Source organism: Rhinichthys klamathensis, unplaced genomic scaffold (genome assembly GCF_029890125.1).
Source record: "Rhinichthys klamathensis goyatoka isolate OS25496 unplaced genomic scaffold, OSU_Roscu_1.1 h1tg000244l_1, whole genome shotgun sequence".
Lineage (NCBI taxonomy): Eukaryota > Metazoa > Chordata > Actinopteri > Cypriniformes > Leuciscidae > Rhinichthys > Rhinichthys klamathensis.
Genome location: NW_026606766.1, coordinates 471,492 through 490,704, shown reverse-complemented (window position 1 = coordinate 490,704; position 19,213 = coordinate 471,492). Strand labels below are relative to the sequence as shown.

Below are 19,213 nucleotides of genomic sequence, written 5' to 3'. Positions count from 1 at the left end.
TTCACACGAGGTCCCCAGATTATACTAATCCCGTGCGAATAGGGCTATAGACATATAAACAACATTAAAAGCTGGATTTACACCACAGGGGGACTTTAAATGTAGCCTGGTCCCACCAGACTCTCGTACATTTCATTTGTACAGAGAGTCTGGCCTCGCTTCATTGACAAGCGTTAACTTCCTTGTAGGCGGGTCCTCTGTTGAAGTCTAAAACTATTGGATCTGCCATAACCAATCGCTGACGTTTGGTCGTGACGTATGACGACTCAAACTAGCGCACGACATCAACGTCATCGTCCTCAGCCACTCCCTCTGTTCGCTGATTGGCCCGGTAAAAAAATTGATCGGAGAAAGCCAAAGAATACAGCACAATCCCAGACGTAGTACTGAAGGAAAATGAAAATTGAGCGGAAGTACGTAGGAGGGCGGAGCCAGGCTAATTTAAATGACAGACAGCAGCAGGTTTATTAGGCTGCCGTCACGTTAAGGCCTGACGCAGATGATGTGGATCTGACACAAATACCATTTTCTCACAACTCTTTACGTTTATTTAAGACTTCATTTAACTAATATAAGAGGATACACGAGTAAATCGTTCAAGCGTGATAAGACACAAAAGAGAACTGGCGCGCGTCTGTGAATCTCCTGTCTGTGTGACACGCGCCAGTTCTCTTTTGTGTCTTATCACGCTTGAACGATTTAAAAGCATTTGCATGAATAAGAGCATGATCAGTGCTTTAAGAATGTTATTGATGCTTTTATTCAAAGCATGCAGTGTTTATTGTTAATAAAGAGCATTTAAGTTTCAGATGTTTCAGATTTCAGATGCTGTATTGGAAGGTAGTTGTCTAGGTAGGCAGAAGCAGGGCCGGATTAACCATTAGGGCAACTGGGCACTTGCCCAGGGGCCCACGACATCTAAGGGGCGGAGTGGCAATCGGGAGAGTCGGGAGTTTCCCCGGTGGGCTGGTAGTGTTTCGAGGCCGCGAGGGCCGGTCTGATAAAATGTATTCATTGCAAGTTCGCCGTGCGCACTTGTGGCCCAAGCGAGGGGAAGGAAAAAAAATATTTTAGATAACGGAGCGTATATTTGCACTAAGTGCCTGTGTTTTAAGTAAAAAGACGCCCGTCACGGAATAGCTACAGTGGCGTAGGTCCTAGCGTGTCAAGTGCATGAAAGCAGTTTTTTCCCGAGTTTTCAGCTCGACCCGAGTTCGAATTCGCCTTTTGCCGAACTCTCTCTTCTCCCTTTTCCCAACACATATGAGATGTAAAATGTATAACCTAACATAAAGGTCTCGAAACCATGATATGGCTTTGTGCCTTTATAAAACAGCACAATACTTTAAGAATAGGCATCCTGTTTGTGCTGGGTGATTTAAAGAAAAGTGTGCACTTTGCTCACGCGATCAGCATGGTTATCTGGTGTTTTCTCCTAAATAAAAGCTCAAGGGTTTATTTCTTGCAAGTGAAGAAATTAGGACAAAAGTATTTTAATTTTCCTGTATTATAGTGTAATGTAGACTAAAATATACTTTTGAAATATTCATTTTCATTTATAGTACATTTATAGGCTAAATGGATTTTATGTCATAGGAATAATTATATAAATCATTATTACATTATTATAATAATTGTTTGGCATCCTAAAACACCATTGATAATGTAATGTAGACTGAGACTCTCATAACTAAAAAGATGTTTGAGCCCTCTTTATTGTCCTGGTACAAATCAATGCTTTTTCTTTGTTCAACGAGCAGTTCATGGGTTGAAGCTCTTAATTTTGATCTCTCAAAGAGCACCAGATTGATGCATTTAACCTTAAAATGTACAAAATTTTCTTCCCCCGAACCCCCCTAGAGACACAGAGGTCCACCCAACATAGTTTTACAAATTCCTATGGGAAAGAACGACCATTTATGAACTTTACTCCAGCATAGTACAACAAAGTTCCTTTTAAGTCAGTAAAACTGTTAATGCCATATTAAAATGTCCTTGGACAAAATATACATTTGGCCTGCCTAAGGGGGGGCCTAACAAGACATTGTGCCCAGGGGCCTCTGAACTCTTAATCCGGCCCTGGGCAGAAGGCCGCTCTATGGGGTTTGGAACAGAGCTGATGACCAGAGACCTTCAATATATCATGTAGCTTTCATGTGGATGTGTGTCTCAGTACCTGAAGAAGACGTCTCTGGGCTTCCGTCCCGACCGCGGATGGACCAGCTGTTCTTTGAGGGAGTCCAGTGAGCAGTTGTAGATGTAGATGGGGCAGCGAGGTCGAGTGGCGTCGGTGCCGCTCTGCTGAGACACCTGTCTGCTGAACGTGATGTGACAGTCTCGCTTTTGAGGCTCCATAAACTGCACACCATCCTTCTCTTCTGAAGCTAAACGTTATGGGACAGAGTTATGGAGATAAACATCTCTCCCAGACATGTTAGGCCATGTTAAGTTTTTAATATTGTATTTTATTTCAGTTAACATTTAAGTAACAAAAAAGTTCTTTAACGGTTTTAGTTAACTGTAATAACCCTGATGTGAAATGCCTGTAAAGTCCCTTGTTTGGTTTTGGTTTCTGATATTATTGCAACTTTGTTGTGTCAAACCTGCATCTGTTTGTTCTGTAGACGTCTCCAACGCTGCTTCTGGTTTAGCTGTGGACCCCTCTCTGGACGCAGGGTGGCCCCTGACATCTTCTCCATGTTTTCCATTGGCTGAACTGCTGATAGAGTCTGCCTGTGATTGGCCGTTGCCGTGGCTACAGGTCTCATCCTCTTCCAGGAAGCTGCTGTTGATTGGAGGTTCAGTTTCCAGCCCAGATGACATCAAAAGCTGCACATCTGCACAATCAAAATAAAATATATTTGTGTGTTTGTGTATGTATGTGTGTGTGTGTGTGTATATATATATATATAATTATTAATAATTATATAAATAATTATCAATAACAACAACAGTAACAACAATAATTATTATTAATTTATATTTATATATGTAAAAAAAATTCTAGCAATCTATATGGTTTCAAATTTATTTTATGTTCTCTAACAATGGCATTTACAAGTATTAAAGTATTAAAGAAGTATTAAATACAACATTCACCAGTTGGTAATACTAGTTTGGTAAACTGTGGGCATGTTTCTTGCTTTCAGCCAAGAGTGTAAACGGCTAAATAGAAAGCATTAATCTCATGATGTGTGCAAACCTAAAAGGACAACTGAGTTCTAATTGGTGTGGCATTGACAGATGATGCACCTGTAAATGTAGCTGGCAGGAATGTGAGCAGGATCTGCTGATGGCTGATGTATTTGGCGTAACATTTCCAGTGAGGAGATAAGCCGTCTTGCTCCAGGCCAGCTGGCTCGTCATCCACAAGATCTGCATTGCTGAAACTCTGCCAGGAACAGAGAAACACACACTGTAACCACTCTGCCAACAACAGAAAGATAAAAACACTACTGTTTAAATAGGCCATGAGATGGGACCCCAAATTTGGGCTACCGGTACCATTTTGAGGGATTAAATTTATTTTTGATTTTCATGAAGGTACACATCTCTAGAGTTGGAAAATGTGTGATAGCATCCGATCCATGGTAGCTTTCATTAGAAATCAACACTTATATCATCCTACCTCAAGGTAAGGTGTTCAGTGACTACAAGAGAGAAAAATTGATCCTTTTATAATTAAAAAAATTTATTTTAAAAAAATATAATTTTTTTATTATAAAAATTTATAAAAAAAATTATAATTTTATAAAAAAAAATATACATTTTTATAAAATTTATTTAAAGATAAATTCATTTATCCTTTTTCTTGACATATGTTTGAAAATCGTCCTCCGTAACCAAAAACTACCTTGAATCTAATGCTATCACACATTTTTCAAATACAGGGTCATATACCTACACAAAAATCACCATGCGGTTTAATCCCTCAAAATGGTACCAATCAATCGTCTCACGGCCTAAAAGGTTTGGGGCCAGGATTTTTTTTTTTTTTTTTTTTTTAAGAAATTATAACATTTATTCAGCAGAGATGCAGAGATTAATCAAAAATGATAGCAAAAGCATTTATAATTTTAGTCAAAGACAGTGGGTTTGTCCCAATTTGCATAATTATGCACTATTCTATGCTGTTTTGTAGTATAAATAGTGCAAGTAGTGCGTTCACACTGAAAATTAAACAACAAAAAAGTGCACTTTAAATACCCGGATGATGCACTTAATTAACCAGGGGAAAAAAGTGTGGAATGTTAGACACTTCATGTACTCGACTGCACAGCTTAAATTACATGGTTGAATGATAGCACAATAATAGCACATAGTGCATAAATGCATAGTTTATAAGTGCACAGTGTATAGCGTGTCATTTGGACGCAACTAGCTTTTACACACACGTGTGGACGGGCATTTGAACTCTAGTGGAGATGTAATATGAGATGGCATTACCTGTAGTGTGCTGGAGGAGCCCGTCACATCTTTACTGCTTCCTATAGTGTGGAAAGAAAGAACAGTGTCCTGCCTCTCCGGAGGCTTCAAACTCTCTTCTGAACACACACACACACAGATAATAACATAATGAGAATAATAATCTCTTCTTATGTCACTATCAATTGTTAATGAATCACTTAAAGCTTCATTGAGGATGTCTGGCATCCATTAGCATTAAGTCTTTCAATTACGCTGTTTTTTAATCATCTACTTAGTTAAAACATTTTGTTTGTCCTTCACTGATCACAATGCTATTCAATTTATCAAACACTTTGGCAAGAGTAAATGCAAACCACAAACCACCTGGGGTTGTTATCCGTTTCCACTTTCCAGAAATTAAGGAAATGTTCTGGGTTTAATACAACTTTAGTTCTATTAGGACAAACTTACGCAATAAACCCCATGAAGCCGTGGTTTATAGTGAAGTTAGCTCCGTTATAGTTCGGAGCACTATCCTTCCTAAATCATGGTAGTTAACCAATATTAATGGAGTAGGGATGTGCCTGAAAACCGAATACTATGTTCGGAAAGGAAATTATGTATTTTCTGAGCCCCTAAAGGGATGCGGGAAAAATTTGAGATGGGGTGAAAAAAATATATTTCAATGCTTTTGTATTCTCTCGCAATTGACTTCTGGCTAAGCCACGCCCCCTCCACTCACTTGGACAAACAGTCAACATTCGGTGACAGGCGCTGTCACAGTAGGAGACATTTCACAGGAGGCAATTGATGATTTTTGGAGACAGAAAGATTATATATCATCTCGAAGTCACCAAAAGGGCCTTAACTATTCATTGGAGGGTTATATTAATAATTTTATTGTTGAGAAGGTTGATGAAAAGCTTCAGCTCCAGGCAAAATTTACAGGACACAGTGTAAACGTGATAAACGTTGCCATCACCATCTCAGACAACAAGATAGAGGATCAGCATTGTTCATGCACTGCAGTATTTACATGAATCATTCAGCACAACATTGCTAACATTTTTTATCTCGGTTATTTACAGATACGTTAATGAAGCTAAGTGACATGATGTACAACACAGCTAGAAGCTAACATCAAAGTTTTCTGATGTTAGGCTAACGTTAGCCTAAGGTTACGTTAGAGATGTTAAAGATAACGTTCAAATACGTTGTTGACTTAGAACAGATGTAGACATCCTTGTTTAATTCTTGTTTAATTTAACCACGTTTAGTTGGTGTTGTGGTCTACCGCATAACTTTATCCAGAGCAGACACTTATCTCGGTTGAGATGTGGCTTGGGAAAGGGTAAAAAATACACACCGGCGCCCTGCCTCTCGGGATACCTAGTGTCGGAGTTGCATGTACACCGTTTGACCATTTTAAACTTAAAGGATTAGTTCACTTTAAAAAAATAAACTTTTGCTGATAATTTACTCACCCCCATGTCATCCAAGATGTCCATGTCTTTCTTTCTTCAGTCGAAAAGAAATTAAGGTTTTTGATGAAAACATTCCAGGATTTTTCTCCATATAATGGACTTAAATGGTAGCCAAACGGTTCAAGGTCCAAAAGACAGTTTCAATGCAAACTGCAAACTGTTCAAATGGTTTTAAATGACACCAGACGATGAATAAGGGTCTTATCAAGCGAAACGATCGCTCATTTAAAAAATAAATAACAACGTTTAAGTTTTATAAGCTCACATGCCCGCCTTGCTCTGTTCTGTGTGACTCTCCTGTTCGAACTCGTTCATCAAAATGAACAAATCTTTTTCCGAGTCAATTCGTTCATTTCGGTCGTTAAATGAATCAAATGACTCGAAAAAAGATTTGTTCATTTTGATGAACGAGTTCGAACAGGAGAGTCACACAGAACAGAGCAAGGCGGGCATGTGAGCTTATAAAACTTAAACGTTGTCATTTATTTTTTAAATGAGCGATCGTTTCGCATGATAAGACCCGTATTCATCGTCTGGTGTCGTTTAAAGACATTTTAAGCTGCATCTGAAACTGTTATTAACTGTATTTTGGACCTTGGACCGTATGGTTCCCATTTAAGTCCATTATATGGAGAAAAATCCTGGAATGTTTTCATCAAAAACCGTAATTTCTTTTCGACTGAGGAAAGAAAGACATAGGCATCTTGGATGACATGGGGGTGAGTAAATTATCAGCAAAAGTTTTTTCAAAAGTGAACTACTCCTTTAAAATGATAAGAAAAAAACATAAAAAAACGAATGAAAACTGACTAACTGCAATGCATTTCAATGGACGTGGAACCAGAGAATGTCCGAGTGTTTTGGGTTAGCTATGCGCACTGTGATTGGCTCATTGTGTTTGGGGGCGTGGCTTGGCCATAGGTCAATTCTATAGTTGGGTAATTACATTGTATCTAATTTGCAGGCATCAGGGAGCCGCAATCAATATGCGGGGTAATGAAATCACTTTTGAACGCACGTTTGCTCGAATTTGCGTGTTCTCTGTGTACAGACCTTATGCACCAGAGAAACGAGGGCGCCGCCATCTTTAGAATATTGTCTTTGAACTTCCGTTTTTGCGGTTGCTCTGTATATTTCTATGGCATCGCTGTCCAGGAGTAATAAGCTGGTGAAGTTGATTTACTTATTGTAGAGTTAACTAAAGTTATCATGAGCATTGTAATGTTTATGATAAGCATTGTAAAGCATATCTTAACAAATGGACCTTGGGAATTTTTTTTAACGAGCCGTTCATTCATAACTAGGCAAGATCGCTGTGAAAATACAGACCGGAAGTCAAAAGACAATGAGCTCAGCGCGGAAAAGGGGCGTGGCTACATAAGGTCTATAGGGAGATAAGATATTTGTCAATGTCGCTCAGGATCGGTTTCACACCAAATCCTCCAAAATCATCCTGTCAGTCATCCCTACTAACTATCTTAACATGATAAGTGAAATCTGATGTATTGTAATGTAACCGACTACCACAGCAAGCCTAATTGTAGTCCATTTAGGGGATTATGCTTACATTACTCATTTTCTGTGCCTTTCCGAATTCGGATATAGGCTTCGGGCACATCCCTATACCATTCAAAAGTTTGGGGTCGCTTAGATTTTTTTAATGTTTTTGAAAGACATCTCGTGCTCACTAAATCTGCATTTATTTGATCAAAAATAGAGTAAAAATTGTGAACAATTATTACAATTTATAATAACTGTTTTCTATTGGAATATATTTTAAAGTGTAATTTATTCCTGTGATCAAAGCTGAATTTTCAGCATCATTACTCCAGTCTTCAGTGTCACATGATCCTTCAGAAATCATTCTAATATGAGGATTTGATGCTCAAGAAACATTTATGATTATTATCAATGTTGAAAACAGTTGCACTGCTTCATTTGTTTATGGAAACTGTGAAGCATTTTTTTTCAGGAATCTTTGATTAAAAGAAAGTTCAAAGTTAACATTAACTAAGAATAATAAATGCTTTAGAGGGATTTTTCATTGCTAGTTTTTAATTATTTTAAATAATGTAGTTAACTAATGTTAACAAATTAACCTTATTGTAAAGTGTTACCAAAAAATTTTGAATGGTAGTGTAATTTGTATTTCCCTGCATGATCGTCATATACACCAGAATTAAAAAAAAAATACAATTAAATCACCTTTAATGACAGGTAGTGAGAATGGAGCCACATGACCATCTCTCTCCCGCTCCAGGATGTGATGCATGAACGCCACATGATCCTCGTCGGTCAGTGGGATCTCTCGATCACTGAGCTCGTTCTGCAGAGAGCCGTGGAAGAGGCTGAGGAGGAGGTCGTTGGGCAAAGAGGAGGCACTATGGGATACATCCGCCTGCCCCTCTGCAGCAGAGGTTAAAGGTCAACAGAAACACAGTGAAACCACGCCCTGATTTGATGGTTGAATAAAGGAAAATGGGTAACACTTTAAAATAAGTTTCATTAGTTAACAACCTTAGTTAACATGAACTAAGAATGAACGATACTTCTTCAGCATTTATTAATCTTAGTTAATATTAATTTCAACATTTAATAATATGTCATTAAAATCAAAGGTTGTATTTGATAACATTAGTTAATGCAGTGTGAACTAACATGAACAAACAATGAACAGCTGTATTTTTACTAACATTAACAATGAATAATAAATTCTGTAACAAATGTGTTGCTCATTGTTAGTTCATGTTAGTAAATACATTAAGTAATTGGCTTAATGTGTTATTTGGCAAGTGACCATGGTATAAGCGGGTTAATGCCCGACGAGGTGTCCATTGTCTAGGTATTAATGGACGATGGCGAGGCGTGACGGTTGCCTCCGCCGAAGTCCATTAATACCTAGACAATGGACACCTCGAAGGGCATTAACCCGCTTATAACATGGTCACTTGCCAAATAACACATTTTTAAAACATTAGTTTATATTTTAATTAGTTTTACAATCGAAATCGTAAGTTTTTACAAACAATAACTTGGTTTCCCTGGTTACGCCTAGCAACCGGAGATATTTATAGTCCGCTCAGCTCGTAGAACCCTTCAGTTTAGCTAACTTACTTTGTTGCTATGGTTACTCACAGCTGATGCAGCCAGCGCATTTATTTATTAATTTCGAACGGTAAACAGTCAGTTTCACCGGAACTCCTTTACTAGGTGTCCTCTATCACTTTTTAATGGACACCCTGCAGCCAATCAGAATCGAGTATTCACCCAGACCATGGTATAACTAATGTTAACTAATGAACCTTATTGTAAAGTGTCACCGGAATATGAATGCAAGAAGGGTCGAGGTGGGTGAATGATCAAGTCGTACCTCGGCTAAAGGTGTAGAAGAAGAGCTCTATCTGCTGGCACTTGGGCAAGAGTTTCATCAGGTCAAACTGGAAAGGCACAGTGTGTATGCAGTCGTCAGCGGCGGCGGGGACCTCGCCTGCAAGAGTTACCACATCACATTGAGCATCCAAACTGATTGAGACGGTGTGCAGGAGACATGTGATGGTGGACGTTTGTACCTGGAGCATCTTTGAGGCTGTTGAGAGGGCACACCTGCTCTTTATTCTGACACAGCTGAATGAGGTATTCAAAAGTGATCATTGTGGTCATGCACGACAGATCACAGGGAAAAATCTGAAGTGGAGAAAAAAAAAAAAAAAATTCCCTAAGCTTTGGCACTGCAAGTTCTCAGCAAAAATGCCTGAATACATTAAAGTCATATTTTGGCCATATTTTCAAAGTCTTTCTGGTGTTATTGAGCACAATTTCTTATAGCAAAGAAAAATAATCTCTCTTCAAAAAGTCAGAACTCTCTTCGTCTCTGAAACGGATATAAACAAATACAACACGAGCAGGCAAAAAATAATAGATTAATAATTCTACAATAATCAACCATTCTTGCCTTAATCCCTATTAGTTTGGTCATTCTTTCTCATATGGACGTCTGTAAAAATAACTCACGGCTACTTGGTTGACTAGTAAACGTATTAGTCATACAAGCCCTAATTTATATAAATGTATATAATACATACATTAGCATTGCATTGTTTACCTGTTGCTGCCATTTTAAAGGCCCATTTCAAAAGCTTTTGAATTTGTGCACTTTTATTCTTTTTCTTAACATCTCCGTCTCGCTGTAGTGGAGCGGATTTAAGAAATGACAGAAAATATCAGTTTTTACTTATTTTACTGTATATTCACTGAAAAGTTCACTCAGAAATAGATTATAGAACTTAAAAGCTTTGTCACTGCCAATTTATGAATGCTCGTGTCAGGGGTAATTATAGTTAACTAAAACTAAAACCATAAGAAAAAAAGGTTATAATAAACTGTAACTTTATTTCAGTCTCATTTTCATTTAGTTTAACTTAATGTACTAAAATAACTCAAACTAAAGCTGAAATACAAGTTAATAAAAACTAGATAGACATTTAAAAATAATTATAACAATAAAGTTAAAAAAGAAACAAAATTAAAGCAAAATATTAAAATACTAATTCAAAAATATTAATAAAAACTATAATAGTACCTCAATGATCCAAAATAAAACTGTCTCAGGTAAAATTAATATTATTGATCACTGTCAAGTCCCAGAATTGTGTAAAATAGGTACAATTGCGAGGCATTTATTAGAGCTGCACGATTCAGTATTAATCAGCGTTTTTGAACAAATGTCTTGAATGAATGATTCAATGACAAATAAATTCTTAACAGTCACTTGTCGCCACCTACTGGTGTAACGATGTAATCGATACAATCATTTGAAGCGCCAAGTCACTTATAAAAGGTGATTCACTCTATTTTGATCGCTTCCGTAGACATCAGTGTTTTTATCCGAACTATTAACTTTCATCCCATTACTTCTGTGATCATTTAACATATTGTAAGACAGAAATAACAATACTGTGTGGTTGAAAAGACTATTTGTGAAGCGGTTTCATACATATACGTGATAACTGCGTGCAAACAGATTTGAGAGTTCGCTGTGATTGCACTTATCTAAGGTTTAATAGACAGATCTGAATCATTGTCATTTAGGAATAAGATTATGTGGGTGTTTGAATCGGGATTAATCGTCTAGCTCTAGCATTTATTATTTTAGTTTATTTTTCAATGGTATTTGATGTGTAAGTGGAGGTGAGGCTGCTGGTTACTAACAGCCTGAGGAATCTCCTGGTACGTGAGGTTGTGAAAGTGCCTCTGCTGGTCCTGTGAACTGCAGATGGATCCACTCTGAGGCTCAACCCAGCACTCAGTCACCAGACTCAGCTCTGTGTCCACATCTATGGCCTCCACTTCAGTATCATTGTCATCATCTGTGGAGAAACTTTAGGCACGACGGCAACAAGAGTTAAACCAAAAGCCCACTTCAAGACTATTCTGCCACAAAAAAAAGCCAACTGTACTCTTCTGGTCTATTAATTGACTTGTAATTGATGCACCTAGTAGGTGATTAGCTGTGAGTACCAACAACATAAACAATATTTAAATGTGTAATTGGTTTCTGTCTTGTACTGTGCGCTGAGCCTTACCTATCTATTCTAAATAGGGCTGTGAAACGATTAATCACGAATAATCGCATCCAAAATAAAATAAACACATATATATATATATAAATAAACACATATGTATATATTTAAAGGAGAAGTCAGGCGCAAAATGCTAGACAGTTTAATAAGAAGATATTTTAAACATACAGTCAACTTCGCGTATACAGGCAGAAGCCATCTTTGAAAAACAGTCTCTACCAGTCGATCTACGAACGCCGATCCAAGTGCGCTGGTGAGATGTGAACGAGCTATAAGTTGTGATAAGGTGAGCGCGAACAGCAGGCTTGGATCGGCGTTCGTAGATCGACTGGTAGAGACTGTATTTCAAAGATGGCTCCTGCCTGTATACGCGAAGTTGACTGTATGTTTAAAATATCTTCTTATTAAACTGTCTGGACACTTACAAAGTTCTCAATGCTTCGGTTTGAAGGTAGGGACCCTCATAATGCTACCGTGGTAGTGTGGGGCTATTTTGAGCCTTGTTAGTGGTATTAACAAGCGATTTGTGTTTGTCATTACACTATGCCCAATATACTAGCGTTATACTAGCTTTATAGGCTAAACTGTTTTTAGAGATAAAACTATTTACATTCGATAATCATGAAAACAAATCTCAGATAACAGTTGACTAGGTAACAATGTGTAATTAGACCAAAGGTTCATTTTGCGCCGGAGTTCTCCTTTAAGAAAAAATGTGTTATTTATATATATTTATACACTAAATATTTATATATTTTAAATATTTATAAATTTGTACACACACATATATTATGTAAATACAAACTTTTATTTTGGATGCGATTAATCGTTTCACAGCCCTAATTCTAAACTATTAAAGCATAAGAAACATTCAGCTGAAGCCATTTAACCCTATAAAGCCTACTGTATCATACTTGATGTGCAAATTTCTAAGGGTCTAAATTATCAACATGATCAAAACTTTGCTGAAAATCCTGCTGTTCACAATCTACTACATGCCTTCTGTCATCTGATTGATAGTTTATCCTGTACGATAGTCTAAAACGTCCTTTGGGTCATGGTTCTTTTTATATTGCTGTGAAATCTCTTATGATTTTTATAAAGTAAACGTAAAAATAACTTTAATATTGTTAGTAATATTTCATTTACTGGACAGAAGCAACTCAGGTTTACTTGTTTATCCATACTTCTTTCTTTTTTTTTTAAATCATGTTCAAATGCATCAATTATGACACATCAGGCTTTTTTATGTTTTGTGAGACATATTATTGGGAGATATAGAGTGACAAGATCTGACAACTGATATTTATATGATTGTATGCAAGTAGTTTCACTAATGTTATAAAGATCTCATGGACTTCAGAAATCCATCTTTTAGCCACATAAATATCAGCATCTGCACCAAATCGTATATTTTTGCTCAGTTTTGTCCTCAGAGCTCCGTATTCTAACTATATCATACTATATGAGCCATAAAAGCCTAATGTATTAAATATGATACTCAACAAAAACACATATGCAAACTTTTTTGTGTAAAGTTGTGCAAGTAATTATTTAATCCACGGCTAGCCGCTTATCCCGCTTATGCGATGGTCATTTGCCAGCATTGACAACATAAAGCTGTTATTGATGTTTATCAACAACAATATTTGATGGGAAGGGAATTAAACTGACTTGGAACTACCTGTGCATTAAACGGTTTTATTGCACACCTTTCAGCCAATCAGAATTGAGTATTCAGACAGACCATGGTAAAAAGTTAAATCTTTTGTGTAAAGGTTCAATAAACAATTCAGTTTCAAAAAATAATATTCCAGGCTTTACATGGTTAAGGATTTAGCAGTGGACAGAAACTCAAGTTTCTCATTACCTGTCCTTGGTAGAAGTGTAATGAGGTGGAAATAGGATGTACTGGACTAAGCAGGAGTGTTTTTCTCCGTCCAAATCAGCTGGAAGACTCTGCATACACACAGTAGTGGCTGAAAGTTAGCAATGCATCGCCAACAAAATGCTACAACTGGGTTATACTAGCAGAGAGTGTTTATTCTTTCACCTGCATTGGCAGCTCTGTCACCATGTTAACGATACCCTCCCCGCTGGCAGCAAAATGGAAGCCTTCAGACAGACGAATACTGTGCAAAAAAAAAAAAGTAGCAATTAGTAATTTTGTAGATGCTTTTATCCGAAGTTGCTTATTTTGGATTTACATTACAAGCTTTCGTAATTTTACGATTAAAAAATTACGATTGCTTATCTTGGGAATTTCCCAAGGATGTTTCAGACTCACTCAGAGAGCATGGAGAGGATATGAGCGACTGCATGCAGCGATACAGCGGTTCCCGGCCCGTTCTGCACGGCCCAAACCCAGCGCTGGTGAAGGAAGTATCGGGAGAGTGACGCCACGGTGGAGGAGGCCGTCCTGCTGGCAGCCATGCTGAGAGGGGCGCCCATGATGGCCGGCTGGGCGAACGGCTCCATGTTTAGGATAAAAGGGGTGTGGAAATCTGACGGAAGTTTCTCGTACCTGTAGCAGGACGTCAGAACAAGATTAGGGGCCAGATTTGGGCTCTAACTGAAGTCAATGTTCTAACTGTAAAACTAAAACTATTAAAAATATTTTTTGTTTATTGAAATAAAGTTAAAATTAAATATAAAAATTTTATGAAAACTTAAAATTATAAATGTTGCCTTGGCAAGTAACTGAAATAAAGTATACGGTGAAGAACTAAAATTACTGAAACTGAAATAAAATAAAGACAAATTAAAATATTATATATGTTTTAAAAACTAATAAAAATGATAAAAGCTTATAACAAAATTACTGAAACAAACTGCAATTAAATTGAAAACTGAAAACATAAAAAAAAAATACTATAATAGTATATATAACAATAATAATTAAATAACATTGATTGAAGTCTACATGTTCGCAAACCATTGTACTTACCGTATATAATGTGACATTTTGGTGTAAAACAGAATATTCAATGAGAAAAGCATGAATCTTTGGAATTTAATCCAGTTAATCAATCAGTAATTGATCATGAAAACTGTAGGAGTTAAACTCCTATAGGAAATGTAAAAAAAAAAAAAAAAGTAAAATAAAATGGCTTGGTGTCAGCCAAAAAGAAAAGCCATTAGAAAATAAGGTCAATTTTGACGTGAAGTTGACTGTAGCGCTGTCATAACTTTTTGTACATGCTAAAACCGTTATCAAGATAACAGAAATGAGATTGATAATTGTTTTATGTTTACGTCACTGACCTGATCAGTAGTTTCTCAAGAGGTTTGTTGAGCACCACCACACACGGCCGGTCAGAGAGCGCCGGTTTGGGCACCGGAAGAGGCGGAGACTTGGAGGGTGAAGCGTTACCCAGAATCTTCCGTTTGGTCTTTGGTGTGGCCTCCTTATTCTGGACTCGATGAGGGAAGCGCAGCCGCAGGATCTGCTCTCGAAGTTCATCCACGATCTACAAACAGATCGTCAGAGTTGCTGTACTGCACTGTTCTGAAAGCAGTTTTCACATCAAATGAACTGAACTCTAGTGTGGAAAACGCTGACTCACCTTGTTCCTGGTGTGTGCAAGAGTTCCTATCGGGAAGCCCAATCGCAGCACCATGCAGGGAGCTTTAGAGATCAGACGCACCAGATAGAAGGAGACGGGCGGCAACTCAGAGGCACTGTGGGAATAATGCTTGTTAAAACACTGCTCTGTAAATCTGGCAAAAGTACTGTGCATGTACCTGTAAATAAGTTTGACGTATGAGTATCCCTCCACCAGGACGAAACTGCTCCAGTCCCTGAGCAGCGAGGTGAGCGCCGAGTGAGAGATCCGACACTGGACGGTACTGAATCGGCCATTACTGCCAGCGTTGTGCACATGCTTCGGGACTGGGCTGAACAGAGAGACATAAAGCAAAGAGGGATTTATTAACCACTGACTTTTATATGGAGCACTACCTGTACCTCCAAACCAAGTCTTTTTATACCAACTCAACGTGTTGTCAGCTAAAAAGGAAAGCCATTTCAATAATTTCTCTTCAGACTAGTCATGTCACCTTAATTTAAATAGCGCTTTTAACAATATAGGTTGTTTCAAAGCAGCTTTACAGTGATAATAGGAAATTAAAGTAACAGAGATTGGTTGGGCTTTACAACAGCTCTAGAATAAAGTTATTGTCCAGCTTAAGTTAGTTTTGATTGATTCATTTCCGTTGCAAAGATAATTATTTATTTATTTATTTATTTATGAACATTTATTAGAGGATCAGCCCCATGAGATGAAACATCTCGTTTTCATGGGGGTCCTCAGGATCATGTCCAAACAATATAGAAAAGCAAAACAACAGAGTAGATACAAAATACAAGAAACAAGACAAACCTCAACGCACGCACTCACACTCATTCACCCCCTCACACCACACACACACAAGCTCTCACTATCCCCACTCTTCACAGATAGAGTTAAAGTAAATCACAGTGGTTCCCTAACTGTGGTATGTATACCACTAAACAGTAAAACCCTTTTTAATCTTAGACTAAGCATGATGGTGCTCTGAAAGTCAAGCATTTTAAGAGTGGTATTAAGTGTGAGATGTAAGAGAACAACTGGTGTAACATATTGCAAAACACAATAATAAGTTATTAAGTTAGGGGCCGCTAACACGACTGTTCTGACAGAAAACCAGAAAAGGGCAAATTGCAGGTTAGAGGACCCAACGAGTCAATGTATAGAAAAATAATCTAGGATCTAGATTTTCTTTAAAATATACTTATAAATAGGCTACAGAGAGAGAGCAGGGACAGGCCAGGACTAATGTCAGACAGCACGGTCAGAGACACCATGAGTTGTGGTGTGAGAACCAGTGGAGAACAGGACAGGTGCTTGGTGAGAGACGTGCTTATAGATATACACGTTCGCTAACGATATACACTGTGCTCACAATATTGTACAGATTATTACCATCGTATATATCAGGCCAGCAGACATTAGTATGTTTAGGGTATATACTATTAAATGTATAAAAACTATACTTGAGTATATTTCTATTGTACTAAAAATATACCCTAGTAAATTTTTAATACATATTTTTCACCTGGGTTATAACATAAACAGGTTGTTTAAATATTCAAATCTTTAATTTTCTGAGTAATTTTGTTTTTCAATTACAAGTTGCCTCTATTTAGGGCATGACTACCTATATCACACTATTTCATGCCATTGGTACAGTATTAGACGATCAATATTTTTGCTTCGGCATCCCATGTTGAACTCCATCATATCGCCGGAAAAGATAATCCTCCGATCTGAAGTGAACGCTACACACAACCGCGTTTTTCGAAGCCGATGTGGAAGAGAAATCCCGTCTCTTCACCTGCACAAACCGCACCAGGCACGAAAGATATACAGCACCGTCCCTTTTCTTGTTATAGAAACCTGTGGACTCGATGTCTTGACAGGCCGGAGTTTTTGCAACCTCCACAAACAATAATTTACCATGACGATGATAAATTAAAATACAAAAACTACCGAAAACACACTGACTCACGGCCGCTCTCACTGAAGCCTACTCTGCACTGAGCCGAGGCTGAGGCTCCCTGGCGTGACGTAAAATGACGCGTTTTTGGGGAAAAAAAGCCGTTTTTACGAGCAGTCCAAGAAACGCTCACTTTATCTACTAAATTAGTGCCCTTATGTCGTTTTAAAACATTTTAAATCCTGCATTAACTTTTCAAATGGTATTTTCATACAAGGTTATATATTAATTGTGATTTTTTTATTTTTTTTTACCTGCAATATGCTCTTTAATGCGCTCCGGGTACCTAAAAAAAAGTTATCTTCTCCGCACAAACTTCAAAAACGCGAATATGTGAAAACGCTGACGGCGTGCACATGCGTATTAGGTGTTTAGTCTATAGGTATGCGCATTTCAATATATGTGCGCAGGCGTGTAGTCTTTCTTTACAAATTGACCTCGACAAACTACCTGTCTGGCCTTAAAATCATAATACAGAATTTTTTTTTTATCACCTCCGTGTGTCCATGCGAAACGGAATTAATTTGACAACGTTTTATCTGTCCAGAGGTAAAGGGAAGATACTAACACGCATCAATGAATTGATCACAATAAGACGTGTAGTAAAAAAATAAGGTCAGTTTTGACTTTTTATATGGAGCAGTATTTCCAAACCAGGTCTCTCTCTTTTTTCACACCGACTCAAGTTAAATCTTTTGGAGTAACATACCCAACACTAACAGGACTAAACTATATTGACCGCTGAGCGGTCCAGGCTGTGTCCACTCACATGTCATGTTCCAGAATGATAGCGATGCGATGCATGTGCAGCCAGCGCTGCCAGAAGTTAGCGTCCATGGACAGGATTGGCTTCCAGTAAGAGGCAAACTGCGATTGGCTGGAGTCTTTAGAGCCACTGTGCTGGAGGGAAAGGACCTGATGGAGAGCAGGACTGTGGTTAGCATGTTACTATCACCAAAACATTAATATTGAGAAACATTATTACAATTTAAAATAAGTATTTTCTATGTGAATATATGTTCATGCTAATTTTTAGCATAGTCTTCAGTGTCACATGATCCTTCAGAAATCATTCTAATACGATGGTTTTGTGCTCACTCACCGGCGTGGTCGATCCAGGTGGGATGTAAAACAGAGGAACACCATTTTTTGTGCTTTCTGGGATGGTGTAATGTTCTGGGATAGAATTAAAGGACTGCAGGTGCACTAACATCTGGTCCGTCTGATTTATGCTGTTGAGAACAAACGACATACAGCATTACTTTATGACATCAAACTAAAACTGACAGCAAAGTATCTAAAATCTTCCTTCTGCAATCGCTGTTCAAGTTAACCCAGAGTTTAAAACCGAAATCTGACCTCTGCAGAGTGTTCCAGAAGCGACGGATGACAGATGTCCGGTAGGGGCTTGTGATTGGTTTCCGCATGGTGCAGCTGATGTCATGGAGGATATCATAACTGCCCTCCATGGTCACCTCCACCCAGGTGGTGCGTTTGATTGGATCCAGGGGCCAGGACGCCACGGCAAGGTACTCGATGCGCATGTTATGCTTCCAGAGGAGGACAAGCTTCAACTCCAACTGACTCCCTCCTTATAGAGATGATTACATGATTACATGATTATTGAGAAATCCCAATTACCTATTTCAAGGCTGCATTAAAGATGCAGTGTAAATTGTAGCAGCATCTAGTGGTGAGGTTGCGAATTGCAACCAACAGAAGTTACGGTTGCCGACAGGAAATGATGTCGTCGTCTGAGACAGCAGAGAGTAGCCAGTTAAACAATGAGGTTTATTTACAAAGATAAATTAAGAAATGATGTTCACTTAATTATTCAGTAAAACGATATGTTATTGCAAATATTATCGTTTAATTGTTCATCATTGTGTCAGTGTTTTATTCACTGACTTTAGCTTGCTTCTTTGCACGAAGAACAACATAGTGACGAAACGCGTTTGTCCGTTTAGGGCCAATGTAGAAACATGTCAAGGGGACCCTAGGTGTGTGTAGATAGAAATTGCTCATTCTAAGGTAATAAAACATAACGGTTCATCATGTAAGGTCTTTATATAACACAGAAAACAGTTATGTATATTATATTGCGTTTCTGCCAACAGATCCTCCTAAATATGCACTTTAAAGGTGAAGTATGTAGTTTCTGTGACACTAGTGGCACCAAGCGGAATTACAAAAAATGATGAAGCT

At 37.9% G+C, this 19,213-nt stretch overlaps 1 protein-coding gene across 1 annotated transcript in view; it reads right to left on the bottom strand.

Moving 5' to 3' along the window:
• Nucleotides 1-19,213, bottom strand: part of szt2 (SZT2 subunit of KICSTOR complex) — a 131,426-nt gene that overhangs the window by 98,163 nt on the left and 14,050 nt on the right. The window contains exons 10-26 of the mRNA XM_056266108.1: nt 18,368-18,599; nt 18,111-18,240; nt 17,778-17,923; nt 15,215-15,367; nt 15,037-15,151; nt 14,735-14,940; nt 13,758-13,994; nt 13,524-13,602; nt 13,341-13,429; nt 11,100-11,268; nt 9,461-9,575; nt 9,262-9,378; nt 8,097-8,297; nt 4,447-4,544; nt 3,253-3,391; nt 2,604-2,837; nt 2,177-2,384 (exon numbers count right to left, since the gene is read on the bottom strand). Coding sequence (XP_056122083.1) covers nt 2,177-2,384; nt 2,604-2,837; nt 3,253-3,391; nt 4,447-4,544; nt 8,097-8,297; nt 9,262-9,378; nt 9,461-9,575; nt 11,100-11,268; nt 13,341-13,429; nt 13,524-13,602; nt 13,758-13,994; nt 14,735-14,940; nt 15,037-15,151; nt 15,215-15,367; nt 17,778-17,923; nt 18,111-18,240; nt 18,368-18,599 — 2,668 coding nt within the window. The remainder of the gene's footprint in view (nt 1-2,176; nt 2,385-2,603; nt 2,838-3,252; nt 3,392-4,446; nt 4,545-8,096; nt 8,298-9,261; nt 9,379-9,460; nt 9,576-11,099; nt 11,269-13,340; nt 13,430-13,523; nt 13,603-13,757; nt 13,995-14,734; nt 14,941-15,036; nt 15,152-15,214; nt 15,368-17,777; nt 17,924-18,110; nt 18,241-18,367; nt 18,600-19,213) is intronic.